This window comes from Leptinotarsa decemlineata, unplaced genomic scaffold (genome assembly GCF_025532065.1).
Source record: "Leptinotarsa decemlineata unplaced genomic scaffold, Ldec_3_MD MMD2_tig00000505_RagTag_RagTag, whole genome shotgun sequence".
Classification (NCBI taxonomy): Eukaryota; Metazoa; Arthropoda; class Insecta; order Coleoptera; family Chrysomelidae; genus Leptinotarsa; species Leptinotarsa decemlineata.
The window spans coordinates 19696493-19716350 of record NW_027412549.1 but is presented as its reverse complement, the minus strand read 5'-3'; the positions used below and the strand labels follow the sequence as shown (position 1 = coordinate 19716350).

General features: G+C 36.3%; 2 protein-coding genes across 2 annotated transcripts in view; both read right to left on the bottom strand.

Annotated features, from left to right (window-relative positions):
• The window catches only part of LOC111502856 (uncharacterized), a 42641-nt gene that overhangs the window by 11146 nt on the left and 11637 nt on the right, over positions 1-19858 (bottom strand). Inside the window, exons 2-4 of the mRNA XM_023157020.2 lie at positions 16941-17254; positions 16312-16758; positions 15296-15515 (exon numbers count right to left, since the gene is read on the bottom strand). Coding sequence (XP_023012788.2) covers positions 15296-15515; positions 16312-16758; positions 16941-17254 — 981 coding nt within the window. The remainder of the gene's footprint in view (positions 1-15295; positions 15516-16311; positions 16759-16940; positions 17255-19858) is intronic.
• On the bottom strand, positions 8938-13193 carry LOC141481854 (uncharacterized). The gene is made up of 2 exons (XM_074174141.1): positions 12271-13193; positions 8938-12212 (listed from the first exon to the last, which is right to left on the bottom strand). Exons 1-2 carry the CDS (start codon positions 12830-12832, stop codon positions 8938-8940), a joined length of 3837 nt encoding a protein of 1278 aa, XP_074030242.1. The 5' UTR covers positions 12833-13193.

Here is a 19858-nt window from a genome sequence, read left to right as displayed (position 1 = left end):
AATACAAAAAACGATTCTGAACATAAAAACAATGAAATGAATTTGAAACGTCAACTAGTAGAGACAACAGAAGCTGTCAGACAGAAATTCAACTCTATCAAGAATGATAATATTGAAAATCGTTCGACACTTGAAAGATTGTATGAGCCCATAATGAAACCATTGAATGTTTTATCATCAAACGCTACTTCTAAATCAGCAGTGTTATCACCAAATCGTGGATCTGTTCAATCTACTTCAAATTATCCCATGAGTACTCCAATAGGAAGAAAACAATCTTTTGATGGTGTATCATCTGTGAATAGTGACACGAGCACACTTCAAGACGATATGAGAACAACTCTATTCGAAACACCATCATCGTCCCACATCGATTCCTCGGATCCTGACATCTCACCTGTTATGAATGAAAGTGGTGAAGATGTTTTGATGAAACATTTGAATAATGTAAAATCTAGAAATCCAGCATATGATGGAACATTTGGCGTACGTATGGATCCAATTACACAAAAGCTGAAAATGGGAAGTCTAGTGGTACATTTCAAAGATGGAAACATTTCATTTTGGGATGCTAATAAAGTGAAAAAATATGAATGCGCAGGTAGTCCAGAATTATATGATATGATCTTTTTGAAGAATCCACAAGATGTTGATAATGAAGAAACTCGTCAAGTATATTCCAAAATATTGAAAATAACGAATGCTCCATATAAACAATATCATCTGAAGAATGGTTTTAAAAATACAAATTCTAAAAAATTTCGTGAAGTCATCAAACCACTATTAGACTCACGACAATATCCAATTAGGAGTAGAAGTAAAATTGGTGGAGCACTCAAACGAGTGAAAATGGAGAAAACATATAATTCTAAACCTGCGAATTATGTGTACTGGAATTCACCGAAAGAGTTAGTTGCTCGCCTACGACTATTGGTAGCATCAAAGTCAGCTGGACATACCGGACATGATAATGAAATAATTTCAATAATTGAAGAATTACGTGAAGAAGGTATAATATATTAATATATATCCATAAGTAATGATCACTGTCACATCATCATTCAATGCAGTAACATTATCACTTTTTTTCTCTTTAATCATATTGAAATAGAATGACTAATGAAGTAAGTGATATCAAACGACAAGTTGTTAATGAATTACATAGACCTGCAAGACGTAATTTTCGTAGAAGAATAACTACCATCAAAGGTTTTGCAGATCTATGGCAAATAGATCTAGCTGAACTACAACCTTATGCAAAAAGTAATGAAGGATACCGATATATACTTGTAGTAATTGATTGTTACTCAAAATATCTATGGACTGTGCCAGTTAAAGATAAAACAGGTAGTACAATAACTAATGCAATGAAATATGTACTGAAGAAAGCCAAATTTTCCCCTAAACATATACAAAGCGATCAAGGGAAAGAATTTTTTAATAGAAGCTTCTCATCTCTCATGCGAGAATATAATATCAATCATTATTCAACATTCAGCACAAAGAAGGCAGCTATAGCAGAAAGAGTGATTCGTACAATAAAGGCATGGCTCTACAAGGAATTTTCGATGAGAGGTCACCACAAATGGCTTGATATTCTTCCAATTATAACTAGTAGATATAATAATAAAGTTCATCGTACAATAGGTATGGCACCCATCAATGTTGATTCAACAACAAAATTGAAATTCAAGGGTATCAATGGAATTGGAGGAAGACAAAGTAAACCCAAATTCCAATTGAATGATATTGTACGTATAAGTAAATACAAAAATATTTTTGAAAAGTCTTACACTGCGAATTTTACCACGGAGCTATTCAAGATTGTTAAAATTAATAAAACCATCCCAACGACTTATAATCTTGAAGATATGAATGAACAGCCGATTAGAGGATGTTTTTACGAAGAAGAGTTATTACGAACCGAGAATCCTGACGTATATCTGATTGAGAAGGTGTTGAAGAGAAGAAAAAATAAAGTATATGTAAAGTGGTTAGGTCTTCCTAGCGAACAAAATTCTTGGATTGATGAATCAAATATGGTTTAAATGTATCTAATAGTGACTTTTATGAATAAAGTAATATTAAAGTTCATTATTGTTTTCATTTCAATTATAAGTATGTGAATTGAAAAATATTGCAGCGGTAAACATTGCCCCAGCCATTCGCAATGTTCTGTGTATACCAAACCAAATTAATTGTATACTCCATTCCCGCTTATATTTTTCAACTCACGATATTGAAAACACATTATCATTCCCAAAACTAATCGCCGTCACTTTGAAATGCAGTATCCAACTCTTTTTGCCAATTATCTCTCACTGATAATGCCGTCTCATAAAGCTTAGTCGACTGCTCAAGCTCAGCCTGAGCTTGCATTCTCGAACGTTGATGGAATTGCTTATCTTTACCTATTTTTGAACGGAGTTCATCAGCATCTTTAGACATTCTAGCCAATTCAACCTTCGCTAATGCAATCTTGGCATCTAATGCTTCAAGAGTTTCATTATTAGCATTAATAGCTCGCTCACTCTTTTCGAGTTCAGCAATAGTCATCTGTGCCTTTACAAGACGGTATTTTGCTTTCCTTTTCATTTCCCCAAACCGATGGAGGGGACTGAAAGAAGATAGCGGTTCAGCTTTCAAATCACTCTTCATTTCTTTAGGAGTACCTTTTGGCTTCCTCTTCGATCTGTCACTTTTCGTTGCGGGTTTTTTCTGTCGCACAACACTTTTGGATTCTTTCTTTTCTTTAAAGTCAGTGACAATCGATGAAGATGCCTTAGTAACCTTCCTCTTGATTGTTCTAGATTTCTTATCAACACCAAGAGGAAGGGTAGATGAAGAGTGTTTGAGTGATGATAATTGCGAAACGATCGGATTTTCAATAATAATTTGCTCATTTGGTTCTGGCACATCAGCAAAGTTAACGAAGTCGTTAATATCAAAATCATTTATCGAATCTTGACTGGATAAATGTAATACTGGAATATTTTCAAAATCAGTCTGATCGATATCAACAAGTGGTGAACCATCTTCAGCAATCAATAGCGGCATAGAGCTCATGATTATTAAGGTCTGAGGAATGATATGTGATAGCAATAGAATGTGGATAGGAAAGGTGATGATGTTACTGAGACCTCACCATTTATAGAAGAAAATAAACTAGCGCATGCGCTCTTTCATCAACTGGCACATGCGCTCTCTCACTAAACTATTCACGCATGTAACAATCTTTGTCATTTAAGAGGAAAACTTTGTGTTGCATGCATGTATTTTTAAATGTTGGAAAATAATACAAATAAATTCAATATATATATATATATATATTTATTAATAAAAGAGGACAATAACGATAATAAAAAATATAAAATGAAAAATGTTAATATGTCTCTGTGGATGTGGAACGTTCTTTGACTCTATTCCTCAATAGTTGTTGCTCGTGCGTCAAACACCAACATTGAAAAAAATGGATTCTCCTATTGGGGTAGAGTTGACCAACCTTCTCACACAGATCCCAAGTACTTCTACATGCATTGCATACATGATTCCAACAATTCATGGAATATGTATCACAACGCAAACAACGTTGCAGTGGAGTTGGAACGGCAGCACAGGTACCGCAAATATTTCTACAGATACCTATATTGTTAAATATTATAGGTTCGGAACACTTCAGACACTGTAACTGTTGTTGACGATAATCCGATTTTGTTCGCTTCGGTGGATGAGAAGGAGGCGATAGTTGAATCCGCAACACGCAATCACTACACATACCAGTACATGGATTGATTGAATCCTTAGGTCTACTTATTTGACAAAAGTAGCACACAATAGCCCCTGCAATCATCATTGGGTAGACACACACTTTTGGTTTTTCATTCCACTCTTTTGGAAACGGCATTTTACTAATTCGATTAGAAATATTAAGAGATGACTTACAGAAACTCTGAATGCTCTCTCCTACACCTACGATTCCTATTTATACAAATCAACATCATGTGAAAGTATAGTGGGATAACTTCTCCTACTATTCCACTCTAAACGAGTCAAGTGGGAGTCGCATCACCTCCTATATAAGTCGACTTGCAAACCTAGAGTTCATTCATTCACTCTCTACAACTGTGATCAAACAACAACAAGATGAATTCTGCAAAAATAAATGCTGCATTAAATAGAATATCTGCTGTTGATGAAAACAATTGGATAGACGAATCAGATGATGAGGATGTCAATGTTCCACTAGAGGAAGTGATAGTTGAAGCAGAAGATGTTGGAGTCGATGAAGATGAGATAGACGAAGTTGAAAACGAGGCCAACCAAAGCGACGAAGATGATGACGTGATGGAGTTTGAGAGGGTCATGGATGAAGAAGGAGATGATGAAGGGATAGAAGCTGACACAACTGAAGGCGATGGTGCTTTGAGGATCGGTATGCGAACGCTCAATGTCAGTGAGACACTGGAAGATCCCTTGGATTTGTATTGTGCAATGGATGCATACGTATTGATCAGCACAATAGATGGAGAGAACAAAAAACTATGTTGGTGCTGCTTTCGGTTTTATTCGCATAGAAACAATAATGGAGGGTGGTATGCCCATGTCAACACCCACAACACTGTCTCAATTATGGAAATGGGGCAGAATTGGTGTGAAGCTTGCGAGAGGCCACTAACAAACTTCACCCGAGTATCTACATGTATTATATGTAATAATGTCCAACCTGTGGCACAATAACCGTGGACCTACTGGTCAAAAAAAAAACAACAGCCCTTTTCAGGGCTACATTATTCACACAAACAGTAGTTAGTTGTATAAGTATTCATAGATTATATGACAAATGAATACTTTGACTAATAAAAGTCTAAGTAATTTGTTAGTCTTTGAATATCTATACATTATATGACAAATAAATTACTACTTTGACTGAAAAGTCGATATTTGGAATTTGATAGTCATTGAATATCTATGCATATGATGAGTACTACTTTAAATGAAAGTTGAAGTTGGCATTTTGTCAATCATTGTATGCATATAATGATGAATACTTTTACATACATACATTTTGTTTGAGACTATAATGTTAACAATGGTATGAACCTGTTTCTGTTTGAAAGTATAATGATAGCTCTGAAAAGAGCTATTTTTTTTTATTGTTTCAGTCTTCAATTGTAGCCCTGAAAAGGGCTGTTTTTTTTATTAATCCATGCAATGGTATGGACTAACGCTCCTCATCATCATCAGAAACAATGATGATTGTATCATCATCTGTATCTGATGATATACTGATGATGTCATCCTCATAATCATCTGAATCAGACGATATACTAATGGCATCATCATTAGCATAATTATCTAGCTCGTTATCCTCTAGATCGTCTAACTCATTGACATCCATCTCTAACTCTGCCTCTACTTCCTCTTGCATACCTTCTTCCATACGTGCCGGGAAATCATCAGGTAGATCATAGATACGTTGCAGCATTTGTGCAAAATTTGTACTGAAATGATCGAACGTTGAATCTATTCCATGTACCTGGATGGGGCCTGTACTCGTCATAGAACACTCTGGTACACTCATCGGTTCGGTGGTGGAATCAGCACTCGACATTGTGGAAGAATGATATAGAACTGGGATTGATGCTTTATTTATATTGGAAAAAAAGGAGGGGGTGAAGTGTAAATGTAGAACAATTCAGTGTTTGAAATTCGAAAGCAATAAGAATGACAATTTTCTTGAAATTCTAAGTGATTATTATTATGAGAAACTCTGAGTGATTATTATAAAAAAACTAATAAGGGAGAGGGAAAAAGACACTGCCCCAACCTCGCAGTGCCTCGTGTACACCAACCAAAAAGTGTGTACTCCGTGGAAGGAAAGGAAAGGAATAGAAAGGATGGGAGAAATGAGGAAACGATTACATATCATCGTCTGAATTCAGGACTTCATCAATCAGGATAGGGGATGGTGGAGGACTATCATCGGACTCATTGTCAGCGTCACCGTCATCATCGTCATCGCTGTCGTCGTCGTCTGTGTTTCCGGACTGTGTATCCCATTCGTAATCATTCCGCCAATCATAGGGATCTGGATAATCCCCATCAGACAGGTCCGCTTGATCGGTTCCAGTAACGTGAAGGACTTGTATCCGATCATCATAAATTATGTCATCATAATTCATCGAGTGAGGTGCCGTCGTGGAGGTAACGAAACCTTCATGGATAGAAGCCCAGTAAGGATGTTGATGCGCTGGGTCACTGTACGGCTCAGTAGTTGAATCAGGTTCCATGTTGAAGGTGGCTGATCAACTGAATATTCCAACAGATAATTCCTACTTTTATACTTTTGAAAGGGAGTGGGGGAGGAGTGGGGAGGAGAGGGGATTAAGTGGGAATGAATTTCAAAAATGACATGAGCTATATTCCATGAAAGAGAAAATTGAAAATACTATATGAATTATATGAAATATACTTATTGATTTCATTATGAAACATATTTTCTTCCCAAGAGATTATTTACAATAGATTAGAGAACACAAAAATTGATGTGAGGTATTTGCATAGAAGAACTTGTAATTGAAATAAAAAAAGGAAATAATAATGAGACGAAGTGAAGAAAAATGCTCCAACCATCGCATTGTTCAATGTGTACCAAACCAAAACAATGTACACCCTTAATTTCACTTCTTTTTTTTTTTTATTTTATTTTTATTTCCTAAAATTACAAACATAAACTTAAAACTATCTTAATTAAATATTCCTAACTAACCTAAAACTAATCTTACTACACTTACACTTAATCTATGGGAAAGTTTTTATAAAAGTCACTAACTTTTTATAAGTCTCTATCGAAGAGGTATCTGCTTCACACTTTTTCTCCAGAGATGCATACTTCCGATCTAGTTCGGCTATTACTTTTTCTGCTTCCCTCCGTCGGTTAACAATTTCAGCCATTTCGCGCTTCCTTTTAACCAACGCGGCCTCACTAGCTCGAGAAGCATGTTCTGCTTCCTTACATCTCTGTAGAAAACTGTCCAACATTTCACTAACCTCTCCGATAGGCTGTCGCACTTGTGGCACTAACACTTCAGGATTCGTCACCGGTGTTGCCAGCATCGGCGAAAGCGGCACCACCGACGGAGTGAATACGATGGGAGCCTCCTCCGATGGGGTCAATACAACTGGTGGCTCCTCCGGAGAAGGCGCCCTAGGTTGTTCCACTACTGCTGCGGGTGGTGTGGAGGGCCTTAAGCTGTTTGGAGCGGTCGACCAACTACCTGCATAAGGATTAGTCCTATTGCAAGTAGCTCGGTACTTAGAAATAGGACCAACCTTCGCTGCAGGTCGTTGGCAAACCTTCTTTACAGGCCTGACTTCCTCCTCCTCCTCGAATAAGTCAGGGCTGGTGGATCTGCACCTAACTCGCGAAGTGGATGCCTTCTCCTGCTCTGTCATAGGCATGATGGATGCCACAGCGTTATTTAATTCCTGAGTGTTGGATGCCATTCTGAAAATGTAAAATAATACAAAGTTAGTAGATGTAAAAAATTAAAGTACATTGTTAACTTACTCAAACTTAGCTCCTCGTCGTATAGTACACTGCTTCTGGTTGAGTATGGCTGGACTGCTCTAGATGACTGGAGTTGTCGTACTGAATGTAGAAGAACGTGCTCCTCGGGGTATCAACATCATTGGGAGTGGAGGGAATGAGGTGGGGGCGTGCATGCGCAATGGTTGGAATATGGTGGGGCGAGAAATGGTAGGAAGTGGGCGGGGTGAGCAATGGTGGGAAGAAAGCGGGCCGCGCTCCGCGCGGCTTACGCCCCAATTCGCTACGCTCGCGCCGGCGCGCTTCGCGCGCCGGCGCGAGCGTAATGGGGCCACCGCGCCGGCGCACTTCGCGCGCCGGCGCGGTGGCCCCCCACCCACCACCCCGGGGGGAGGAGGGGGGGGGTGGGGGGTGGGGGGCGGCGGGGCCGCGCTACGCGCGGCCCCGCCGCCCCCCACCCCCACCCACGCGCTTCGCGCGCCGTGAAACCTAACCTAACCTAACACCTATGACCCTAACCTACAGTATGTATTAATCTAATCTAACCTAACGCGGGAGTAAATTCACCATGTTGGTTCAATTAATACGTCATCTGTTGGTTTTGGTTTTGGTTCTATTATTCTAACATTTGGATCAATGTCCAGTCCTGGATATCCCAGTCCACCTGATGGCCTGACTTTATGGCTTTTCTCCAAAACTTCAACTCTCTCTTCTAGTACATCATACTTTTTCATTGTAGTCCCTGTTATGTTTGACATAGCATCAAATTTTTTATTTGTAGACGCTGTTATGTCAGACATTTTTATGTCCACATCATTTGTAAGTTTGTCAAATTTACGAGTGAAAGTTATCCGAGCCTCTGCAATTTTATCGTCAAATGCTTGACGGGCATCGCGAGCAATATTACCTATTGTGGATTGTATTGCAGCTTGTAGGGCTAGAAGTATAACCTCCTTTGTTCCGTTAATTTCCCCCTCAAGATATGATACAGTTACACAATCACTCTTGTCAATTGGTTCGCTTATATTTTTCAATATTTTTCTTTGCATGTCATAATGACCATCTTTTGTTAATTTAAAACCAATCCCGGGAGGACCTCGAATGACATTACCACCCAATTTTCTTTTTCTACCAAACTTATCGATTGTTTTAGACATTGTGCACTCTACGATGATTCTTTTCAAACTGATATTTCTTTCATTTACATTATGTTATATACTTTACAGTAATTGGTTAGGAAAATAGAAATGAAACAAATAATATTTTTATCATTTTTTATTCATCTAAGTAACTTGGTAAAAGTGATACATATACAATACATAATACAATAATCACAAATAAGAATGTTCCGGTTTGAAGGAATAAGCAATAATACTTCGAATTATAATTCAATTATTCATCTCTACAGTCAACAAATTGATTAGTTGGTCTAAGGCGCTCTCTTGAGAAAAAGAATGAACGATTTCAGACACCCAACGAATGTTATCATTAGGATCATTTCGATAAAATTCTATATCGCTATGACCCCATGGAAGAGTTCGAGTGGTATTCGGAATGATGAATCTCTTGTCGTCATGATACGATAAAGCGACTTTATTTTTCAATTCAGTGTAAATATCATGCAATACGCTTCTGAACGAGTTCATCTTCCTGAATATCATACCTCCCTCTTCAATGATTTTTTCATAGTCTTCACATGTCAATTCATTCTTTATAACAGATCGTTTCACACCTTTGGCCTTCTTCAGTTCACCATCAACAGATTTCACGTAATACGCTTTAGCACCTGTACCGTAAAAGCTGATTATTGGATCATTTGGGAATTCATCTTTGAAATTACCCAGAACTGACTTTGTCACTGGAATATTGAATTGGTTTCCTATTTTATAATTAGATGTATCGAACTTATTTATATTATTTTTGATAAATTCATAGAAATTGTCTGTATTTATTTTGAGAATAAGGGAGTCGGTATCAGTGTAGAGTAAGGACGCATCTTCTCCAAACTGTTGTTTGATACATCCATAGAAAAAATCATACATAACTGTTTTAGATAATTCTAGAATGGAAAATCCTAAATATAGTGGTTTATCATAATGAACTTTTACTCTAGCCAATTGAATGGCAACAAAATTTTCTGTGAAAATAGAGCATTTTTTAAAATTTGGTCGAGATATGAGACAACTAGCACCTATAGTTCTTTTTATATTTTCCCAATGTGTAATGAGTCTAACATCAATTCTATTGTCTACGTTTTCCATTGTTTTTCCATAGACTGCATTATTCATTAGTTTGTAGAAATCTTTTTCAGATTTGTTATTAGACCTATTACGCATTTCAGTATTCAAATCTATATAAGGCTTCATCCAACATGATTGCTTAAACCTCAATACTCTATGTGTGTTCATCACTATCAAACCATGATTGACAGCTTGCTGTAAGTTTCTATAGTGAACAATATATTTTCTTTTGTCGTTTAAATTTGGAATTAATTTGGGAACTTTCGATTTTGCATATGGAGGTATCAAACGTTCAACTAAGAATGGTAAATCGGAATGTTTATCATGAAGTTCTTGGGGATAATGTATATCCACTTCCAATACATATCCATAAGGACTATCGATATCCACATTCATTATATCAAGATTGAGAATTTCATGAGGTGCTAACCATGAAAATTCACCTGTTGGTAATGGTTGCGACATGCTGTGACCATATAGATTTGTTGCATCCAAATATGAAATGAATGAAGATGGTTCATTTGGATTATAATCCGGTAAAAATGTATTGTTTGCTTTATGTTTCCTTTCACTACATTGACTTATTCCACCACGAATACCTTTTTGAAAGAAGTGAACCATATCAATATCAGTTAGTAATTCCAATTCAATATTAGTATATTTCAACATGGCATCCCACGATAATCCGGGTGCAGTGAAGTATTGTGCCGGATCCAATTTATATTTATCAACAGATATATTTCTAAAGTTTTCAAAAATGTCACATAATAGTAACACATCTGACTTTAAATATAAATCAGAGTATTCACCCAAATCCTGACATTCGAATAAATTCCAAACAAGTTGAGCTCTCCCATAATCATTATCTGATATATGTTCACAATTGAGTTTATCATAAAATTGATTTTTGGTTGGAAGTCTTGGATGATTCAGTTTTTCGATGTCATCAACAAAACTATAGGGAAATACACCTTTCTTTCTCATCAAATTGAAATTTTCAATTTGTGGGAAATGTTTGCGCATCTCGATACACTGATCAGATGTTAAATTTGCACCTAAATTCTCCAAAGAACTAGGCATGAATCTGAAACTATCAATGAATCTCATTTTCAAATAATTCTTCTTCACCCTACCATCTTTATCCGTATAGGAGTGTGTAAAGAGATGTTTTGTGAAAGATATATATTTTTCATTAGTTTGTGGGATGACATCCACTTTATCTTTGTTTTTATACAATTCCTTTATGAATAAATGACAATCATATCCACTGAGATTGTGAAAAATTATAGGAATGAAATTTGGCAATTTAAAATTCAAATTACAAGATGAATGAGCAGCAGGGGACCTTTTTTTTCCTGTGAGGTGACAATGATCCCTCACTTTGACTTCGCCATCATTAAATTGTTTGGAACAAATGCCACAATTTGTGGCAGAAGCAAACTGTTCCTCTTCCTCAGGAGTTTGTACATCCATAGGAATAGGAAACCTGAGATGATTTTCATAAATATTTTTCAAATCATCTTCGATTTTGCTAACGAATTTTTGGGCTGCATCCACACCCCTATACGAAACAAATTTTGATAAATCATCATTGTATGAACATTTAATCAAATAAGCAAATGAATAAGGCTCATGTTTGAATGTCTTGATCGAATACGAGTATTCAGGATTTGGTTTAGTGGTTTGAATCGGCTTCAGTACTGATTCAAAATCTGCATACACTACAAATGGTACCTTCATTTGTTTCTCAAAGTTTTCAAAAGTTAGTATATTTTCAGGTACCGTTTTCCCATATTTATTGACTTTGAAATTGGTTGATGGTGTTGTAGTACTCAAGTGATTACAATCATTTATCTTATGACGTAATAGTAATTGTTCATTAGAAAAATATAATAAACAGCCATCACAAAAATATTTCTTATGTTCATGAGCCGATAATTGGCTTGAAACTAATCTTGAAAGATCTTTGATCCAACAATAATGATTATTACCGAAATCATCTGTGATAAGTAACAAATTGACATGTCTTCTAAGTCTTCTCTGAGAGTAACGTAATGGTCCAATTATTTCATACATTATTTTACCCTTCTCGAATTTACTTTCTAAACCGTACACATTAACTGAAATATCATTCTTGTCTTCAAATTTCACAATATCTTTCAACTTTACCGGAAAATTCATACCTGTTACATCTATGACTGTACTGAAATGTGGATACGATGAAATTTCTGATGTTCTATCGATTGCAGGATGTAGTGCTGAAGTGATAGCCCATGCAAAACAATGCTGATCTTCATTACGGACATTAACCACGGCCTTCCTACGCTCAATACATTCAGGCAGCTTCACATATGAACATCCACTGAGCGGGCTGTATTTATTAATGTTCAACTCCAGAAACATGATTTTTTCACAAGTCCAACCTTAAATACAGAACAATATTACTAATCCATCCAATTAAAACTTGGTAGAAATGTTTACCTGAATCACGTTCCTGGAATTCTGTAGTTTGAGCGATAATCCCATTTCGAAATCCATCAAATAAGGAATTCAAATCAGTAGATTGATCAACTGTTCTATTCTGTGAATTAAATGATTTCGTTTCCTTCAGGTCTTGTGTTTGTAGAATATAACTCCCAAATACTTCCATATTCACTTTGATGATTTTGTGAACTCTGATGGCCGATTCCAATAATTCTATAACTTTCTGCCTGATTTCATTAAAGAATAACATGTAATCGGTGGAAACAATGGAACTCTGCACCCTGTATGTCGCAATCCGACGTTTGAAGGCGCTCTTTATAATTTGAACACCATCACTGAATTGAACACATGTATTATTCTTATGTTGTAGAGTTCTATTGTGAGAATTCACTTGAGTCAATGGAATCATCACATTACAACAATTACATGTGTACATAGGTGCTGCAGCGTCATCTAATCTCACTCGTTTCACTGATGGCCCTCCTTGGCAACTCTGGAGCTGATGACGACGAAGGTTGTCACTACGGGTAAAAGATTTACCACATTCACAAGAATACATTTTCTTTGATATGTTCTCACTAACTCACTCGATGGAAACTGACATAACCAACACTCGCCCGCTTCTTAAATACCATAATCCACGTCGCCTGCGCATCACCGTAGAGAGTGAGGGTAGGTAAGGACACATCGATGCATCCGCTAGAGATGCCTGACGTCACAGCCAAGCCCATCTCCCAATTTGATGCGATAACAGTTGCCGGCACGAGCAAGCAGTGATCGTTGCGCTCTCGGAGAGGGCAGACGTTTGCACAGTCCTCGCCCGCCTGCGTGTCACCATCAATAGCGAGGGTAGGGTGATGCGTTACGTCACATCATTCACTGCTTCGAGAGCGATAGCCGAACAAGCAATTGTCGTTGCGCTCTCGGAGAAGACAGACGTTAGCACAATCCTCGCCCGCCTGCGTGTCACCATTGATGGCGAGTCTGGGGCGTTACGTCACATCCTTCACTACATCGAGGGAGGTGAGAGCAGACCGATGAATACGCATTACTCTGCCACACGTCGTGGAGTGAACATGTCGCTCTCTAGCCGTTGAACGGTTATTGCTGTGAGGTCACTCCACTACTAACTTGGTGCCCTCACACCGATGGAGCATTCATTACTTGGAGGATCTTCGAAGTATGCAGACGTATGTTTGTACATAGACAAAGAAGCACATGATGAAACCCTGTACCGTGCATTCTCTTACACACACACACACACACACACACACATACACACACAAAATCTCATATGAAAAAAAAAATCTGAACGATCCATGCACCAGACACTTCAAGGTCATAACGCCTTGACTTCACTGCACAACAAAAAAAAGCAAATAACACGTCATATTGGTGGGGGGAGGATTAGAACCGGAAAAAAATTTCTGAACGATCCATACACCACACCCTTCAAGGTCACATCACATTAACTTCACCAAACAACAACCAATAAAAAAGCAATTAATACGTCATAGTGGTGGGGGGAGGCTTAGAACCGGCTCAAATCTCCTACTCATTACCATCGGCAAGGCCATATACGTAATGCATTTGCGCCATTTCCGCATTCGTATAATTTACCATATTTACTGATATTCAGAAAAACAGCGGACTACCAAAATAACTTCAATAACACTTCAAAATCAATCAAAACGCGCTGTGACAGTTTTTAACACCAACACCTTACTTTAAACCAACATCAATATTAGCTACTGACGTTTGTACATACAGAGAATTCATTTTTTATTGCTATGGTGGGTACGCTGTTTTTTCTGCTTTTAATCTTTAAAAGAAATCACATATCGACAAACTCCATATTTCCAAGAGGTGCAGTAAATAAATTCTGCTACACGTCATTTATTCCAGGATAACTAAATTTATGTTTTCAAAAATTATTAAGCGGTGCTGCGTTATGACGTAATTTTAATTGAGAACAGTGCATCTGACAACAAACAAATACCGTTTAGATCCTCAATTATTTTGCAACAAATCTGATCTCTTAGTTTGCTTTCAGTCGATGCATGATACCGCATCAGATTTTTAAGGAATTTATCCTTAAGTAAAGCGATTTTTAATTTTTTGAGCGAAAACCATGCGTCGGACAAAGAAAACCCAGCAAATCAAATGTGCTCAAAAATGTATAGAGATTTTAAAAATAATTTCTAATTCAAGATAAAGCAGTGGCGTAGTATTTTTTTCGTCAAAAATATACATTTCAAAACTCGTACGTACGCCACTGGCAGAGGAAATTAAGAAAATTGTACATCAGAAAATGCACCTTGAGGCATGGAACATATGTACCAAATATGCCAAAGATGTCTACAAAATTACCTTAGTCATTATTAAAAAACTGATTATTTTTGAAAACTTTGCCACCCTGTATCTCAAAAGTTAAGGCGTTTAGGACATATGTCCATAGGACGTTTTTTCCTTAAAATGGGTCTAAGAATTACCTCCTTAAATATTAGCATGTGTTTAAGGAACACCCTGTATATATACACAACTCAAAGATGAACAGTGAGGGTAAGGTTAAAATTCTGTATTTTATGAAGAATTCTTTACAATTTTGTCTGGAAGAGACTCCTGCTATACATCTGATAATTTTTTTCTGCGCTTCAAACACTTTGTCAGCTAGTGCAGATATTCCCCAGAAACAAAGACCTTATCTCAGTTTTGATTCAGCTCTAACGTGATATAATTGTATTAGTTGGTGTTCATTCATTACAGTTTTAAGGTTATTACACATTATTAAGGTTATTATTACAGTTTTAAGGTCATTACAGGTTTAACATTATGATATGTGAGTAAAAGAGATAGACAATCAAGTAACTGAACAAAAGGAGAAAGTACGAATATTATACACTATTTTAGGTACTCTAATATGGTAGAAGTATTATTTCACACATTTGTAAAAGGCAAATTGATAGTTATCAATTACTTACTAAATGAAATTTTATTCTGAAAATACAAAACTATACCGCACCTGCTTCTTCCGTAGGAATCAGCATTTATGGGAGTAGGGAACAGTCTGTTATCCAGTTTGAACTGATGTATACAGGAATGTTTCGGAACTTCTGCTTCAGAAAAGTCTACTGCGTGTGTTTCAAAATAGTGATCGTCCCTGAACTTCCGAAGTTCATCAATATTTAACCCTTCTGTTAGGAATCCACTAGATCCAAGTTTGGAATCGACCTGCCTCGTTCCTATCAAATGAGGAAGGTATCAACTAGATCAAAATTTTGAAAATTTCTCGAGCATTCTACCATCAAAAATAGTATACAGGTTAACTTTTGATGATGTGGAAATCCACCTCAAATACATAAGGAAGGAAAGTTCAAATGTCTTTAAATTTCAGTCAACAAGGCGAGGCATCGTTATATTATCATTGATATTTTCATGTAAAACTCCAGTAGAAACTTTTTCGATCTACAGGGGATGTACAAAAAATCTTTCAGTGGAAAATTCACCCCTCGCTTTGCAGCGCAGTTTTACAGCTAATTTTAAAAAATTGTTCGATATGTATCTATCAATTTTTCTATGAATCTTTCTGAGAATTTTCACCTTCTGCAATCTGAAAAACTCAAAATTTTAATGAAGAACTCAATGCGGGTGTAGAAAAAGCAAATTTCTAGTAAACTCTGATAAGTTACTGCGTAAATTCGGTGAAAATTCACATCAGCCCCCACGATCGATTGTTAAATTGTTTATATTTCTAAATTCCTTATTAAAAATGTAGTCAAAAAGTATTTGGCCACAAGTACCAATAACAAAAAATAAAAAAGTTACAATGTTAAATATAGGTGAAATATTTTTATAGAGGATTATAGAGTTCAGTGAGACTTTTGTTGAAATTCATTATTGGAAAAATTCACTCTGATTGAATGGAGCTTTTCCCTACTTTCGAGAGAAGTTTCAACTGAAACTCAACAATAACTCTCCTGTATATTTTAAATACTGAAACATTATTATATACTCAACAGGTTATTCTTGGCGTATTACCCAATAATGTTGAAACTGATTCTTCTTCTTCTTCTTTTCCAGATCCGTACGTTTTCTTCTTTTTCGCAAACCTATTTGTAGGTTTCTTTTTGTATGTTTCTTCTATATATCCTCTATCTTCACTTCGGTCTTCTTCCAAAACATCTCTGTCGATGTCATTCATTTCCCCAGATATATATCCTCTATCTCTATTTTTGTTATGCAAAATATCTTCTTGGTATCTATCTTTCTCCTCCAATCCATATCTTGCACTTTCGTTCTCAAGGTCATACCTCTCTACGTCATCCAAGTACTTCTCATTTTGTTCGATTCTGAACAAATTGTAATCTTCTCTCTGCTTGGTAATGTGCAAAGAAGTACTGTTTTTTTCGAGCTCTTCTTTGTATTTCTTTATCAAATCTGAATCCGTCACATTAACATTGCTTGTTGAAGCCCCATCATCTACAACTTTAGAAAGGCTATGAGTACAAATATCAGATGTCTACTTTTGAAGTATGTGATGGAATCGGCAGGTACTTGATGGCATTTTTTTTATAACTTTGATCCATATACTTCTTTAAGCATCTCTGACTTTAAGAATATCTCTACTTTCTCTGACTCTATATCATTAACTGAAAAATAGATATTACCTTCACACAGACACCGAAGGGATGTCCTGGATAGATTGTCATCAGTTAGTTTTCGTTGTAATGCTTCCAATGAAAGGCATTTATTGGGTTTGTTTAGTAAACGTGGTCTTATTGGTTTTTCCCTGCAGTAGCAAGTATTGGTACCAAGGCAACATTTTCTGTATACTCCTTTACTTTCTTGAACAGGCTTGGTGGGAACTTGGTGAATGAATTTCCTGGGCGTTTCCAGATCAGGATGTAGTACGGCGTTGACATTTGAAGAATCATTTCTAGTCTCCCAATTTGAGTACAAGAGTTTCTTGGGATATGTTTTTCTGAAAGAAAAAAGGTTACCAATGTTTTTCGACAAAGAAAAGAGGGAATAAATTATCCATGTCAAATAAAATCATACCGATTGTAAAATAAAAACCAGTTAATCATACTTATGATGATGATACTTATGATATGATGATACTCATGATGTTTTAATCTTCCTCTTTGAAGATGATCACTTGGTGATCGAAACACGTGTCGAGGTGTTAAAAATAACGATTTATAGTTGGGAAAAAACTCCAGTAATATTCAGTTAATCATAGCTGATTTATTACAATGTTCTCCTCGTGAAATTCTTCAGAATAACTAGAAAACATTTTCATTTTACTCTGCAAAAAATAAGAGGGTGGTCTAAAAATTTCCGACCCCAACATGAAAATAGTATTCGTAAATAAAAGCTAGTGAATTTCATTGTTCAGCAGTTACTCACCAAAGTTTCAGCCATTTCGGACGCGCAATTGTTATGAAACAATCGTTTCAGTGAGTTGATATGAGTCTTTTTATGAAAATAGACGAAATCGAGTATCCAGCTGTCATTAAATATTTGTTTTTGAAAGGCAATACGCCTACGCAAATCAAAGATGAGTTGGATTCTGTGTACGGGGACTCTGCACCATCAATTACCACAGTAAAATTTCGAGCAGCTAATTTAAAACGTGGCCGTGGAGCTTGGGAGACGGTGAACGTTTGGGACGTCTACAAACTGCAACTACTTCAAGTTTCATGAATCATCATAAAAAAACTCAAGGGCTTCATATCAGGTGATCAAAGGGGTCACTCTTAGCGACAAAGTTAGCCCATGCATCGTTTTGGGTAATTGTCAACTATTCACACTCGGACCAGTCTGTCGTGATTAAGAGTTACCTCATCTCGCTGTAACTAATCATCATCTGAAAACTCATTTGGGTCAGCAGGACCCACCAGAACACCTGATATGATGCCTTCAGATGTTTTCAAGTAGTTACGTGTCATCTAGACCACCATTCTTGATTCTGATAGAGAGAAGTGCTCCCTTTCTATTTCTACTCCCTCGTTTTTGACTCACTTCCAAAAAACAGCATCCTTCAAACAGGGAAGTGGGAAAAACTTAAAAAAGCTTGGACTTTCCGAAGGAAATCGACGCCAGGTTATAGTTATCATGCAAAAAGGCATTACATGCCTAGATGACATTGCCTCATACTGATATCCTTCAGTCCTATATTGTACAACCAATTATAAATAATCATTGGGAGGTCAGCGGAAAATTCTTATATAGGGCTATTCAAATTCGTTTCTGTACATGGGGATCTTGTAAACGATAAGAGATAGAGTGTCGGTTAAATTGTGGCAAAATTGCGTATTTTAGAGACCTATTCAATGATGTGAAAAAATCAAATAAAGCTCTTTTGGTTCTGGAGATATTCAGGAAAAACAAAAAAATCCCAAATATTTTTTTGCCTATATCTTCTTTATTCGCAGACATATCGAAAACCAGTCCGCATTTTGCTATTGGCACTTGATGTGGGCTATCACAATATGCCCATGAATCTTTTATACAGGGTGTCACCTGACTTGGGCCACCCCCATCTTTGAATTTTTAAATACGGACCTGTATTTTTTGTTGTAGTTTTTGGATCGTAGACGTTCACTTCATACTGAGAAATTAAATGTTATTTTATATTTGGGGATGTTTCCGTAATATTTGATTATAATTGAGTGAATTATTCCCTTTTAAATTACGGCCCTGGAAATTGGTTGACTGAGTTAAATAAAAAACTCAATAGCAACTTTCACGTCTCCCTATGTACCGTAGAGTTTTTAGTGAGTTTTTTTTCATTTTCAGCTACCTATTCATATTTTTTCATATTTCCATTGCTCTGAGCGATTTCTACAATGAACTTTTAATAAAAAAACCTTTCATGATTATCTGAAACATATCTAAGAAATATATTATATGTGTTTCGATGAGCAGAAAAAGAAATTATAGCAATAATAACATCCGAAACGAACACTATAATTGTAATGAAAATTGAAATTAAATAATTTATATACAAAAAATTAATGGCACAATAAATGTTTGAATTGGAGTCCTTCCATTTCGAGACAAATAATGGGCCAATAAAATGGCCTGCAAGATTACCAAATCTTACTATTTTGGACAATTTTCTATGGGGAACATTGAAAAATAGGATTTACGCTGGCAGAGAGATAGAAAATGTAGAAGACTCGAGATTGAGGATTTTGAATGATTTCACAGCAATGCAGCAAATAAGTGAAAAAACAAGTTCAAAAATGTCTCAAAATGGATGGACTCCAATTCGAACATTTATTGCGCCATTAATTTTTTTGTGTATACAAATTACTTCATTTCAATTTTCATTACAATTATAGTATTCGTTTCGGATGTTATTATTGCTATAATACCTTTTTCTGCTTATTGAAACATATTTAATATATTTTTGATGTAGATATGTTTCAGATAATAATAATAAAAGGTTTTTTTATTCGAAGTTCATTGCAGAAAACGCTCAGAGTAATGGAAAAAGTATTAAAAGGTACCTAAAAATGAAAAAAAGACTCTCCTAAAACTCTACGGTACATAGGGAGACGAGAAAGTTGCTATCGTG

Coding starts and splice junctions, on each gene's coding strand:
- LOC141481854 (XM_074174141.1), bottom strand. CDS start 12,832: ATGTATTCTTGTGAATGTGGTAAATCTTTTACCCGTAGTGACAACCTT. Junction 12,213..12,270: donor ATTCCAGGAACGTGATTCAG/GTAAACATTTCT, acceptor TCTGTATTTAAG/GTTGGACTTGTGAAAAAATC.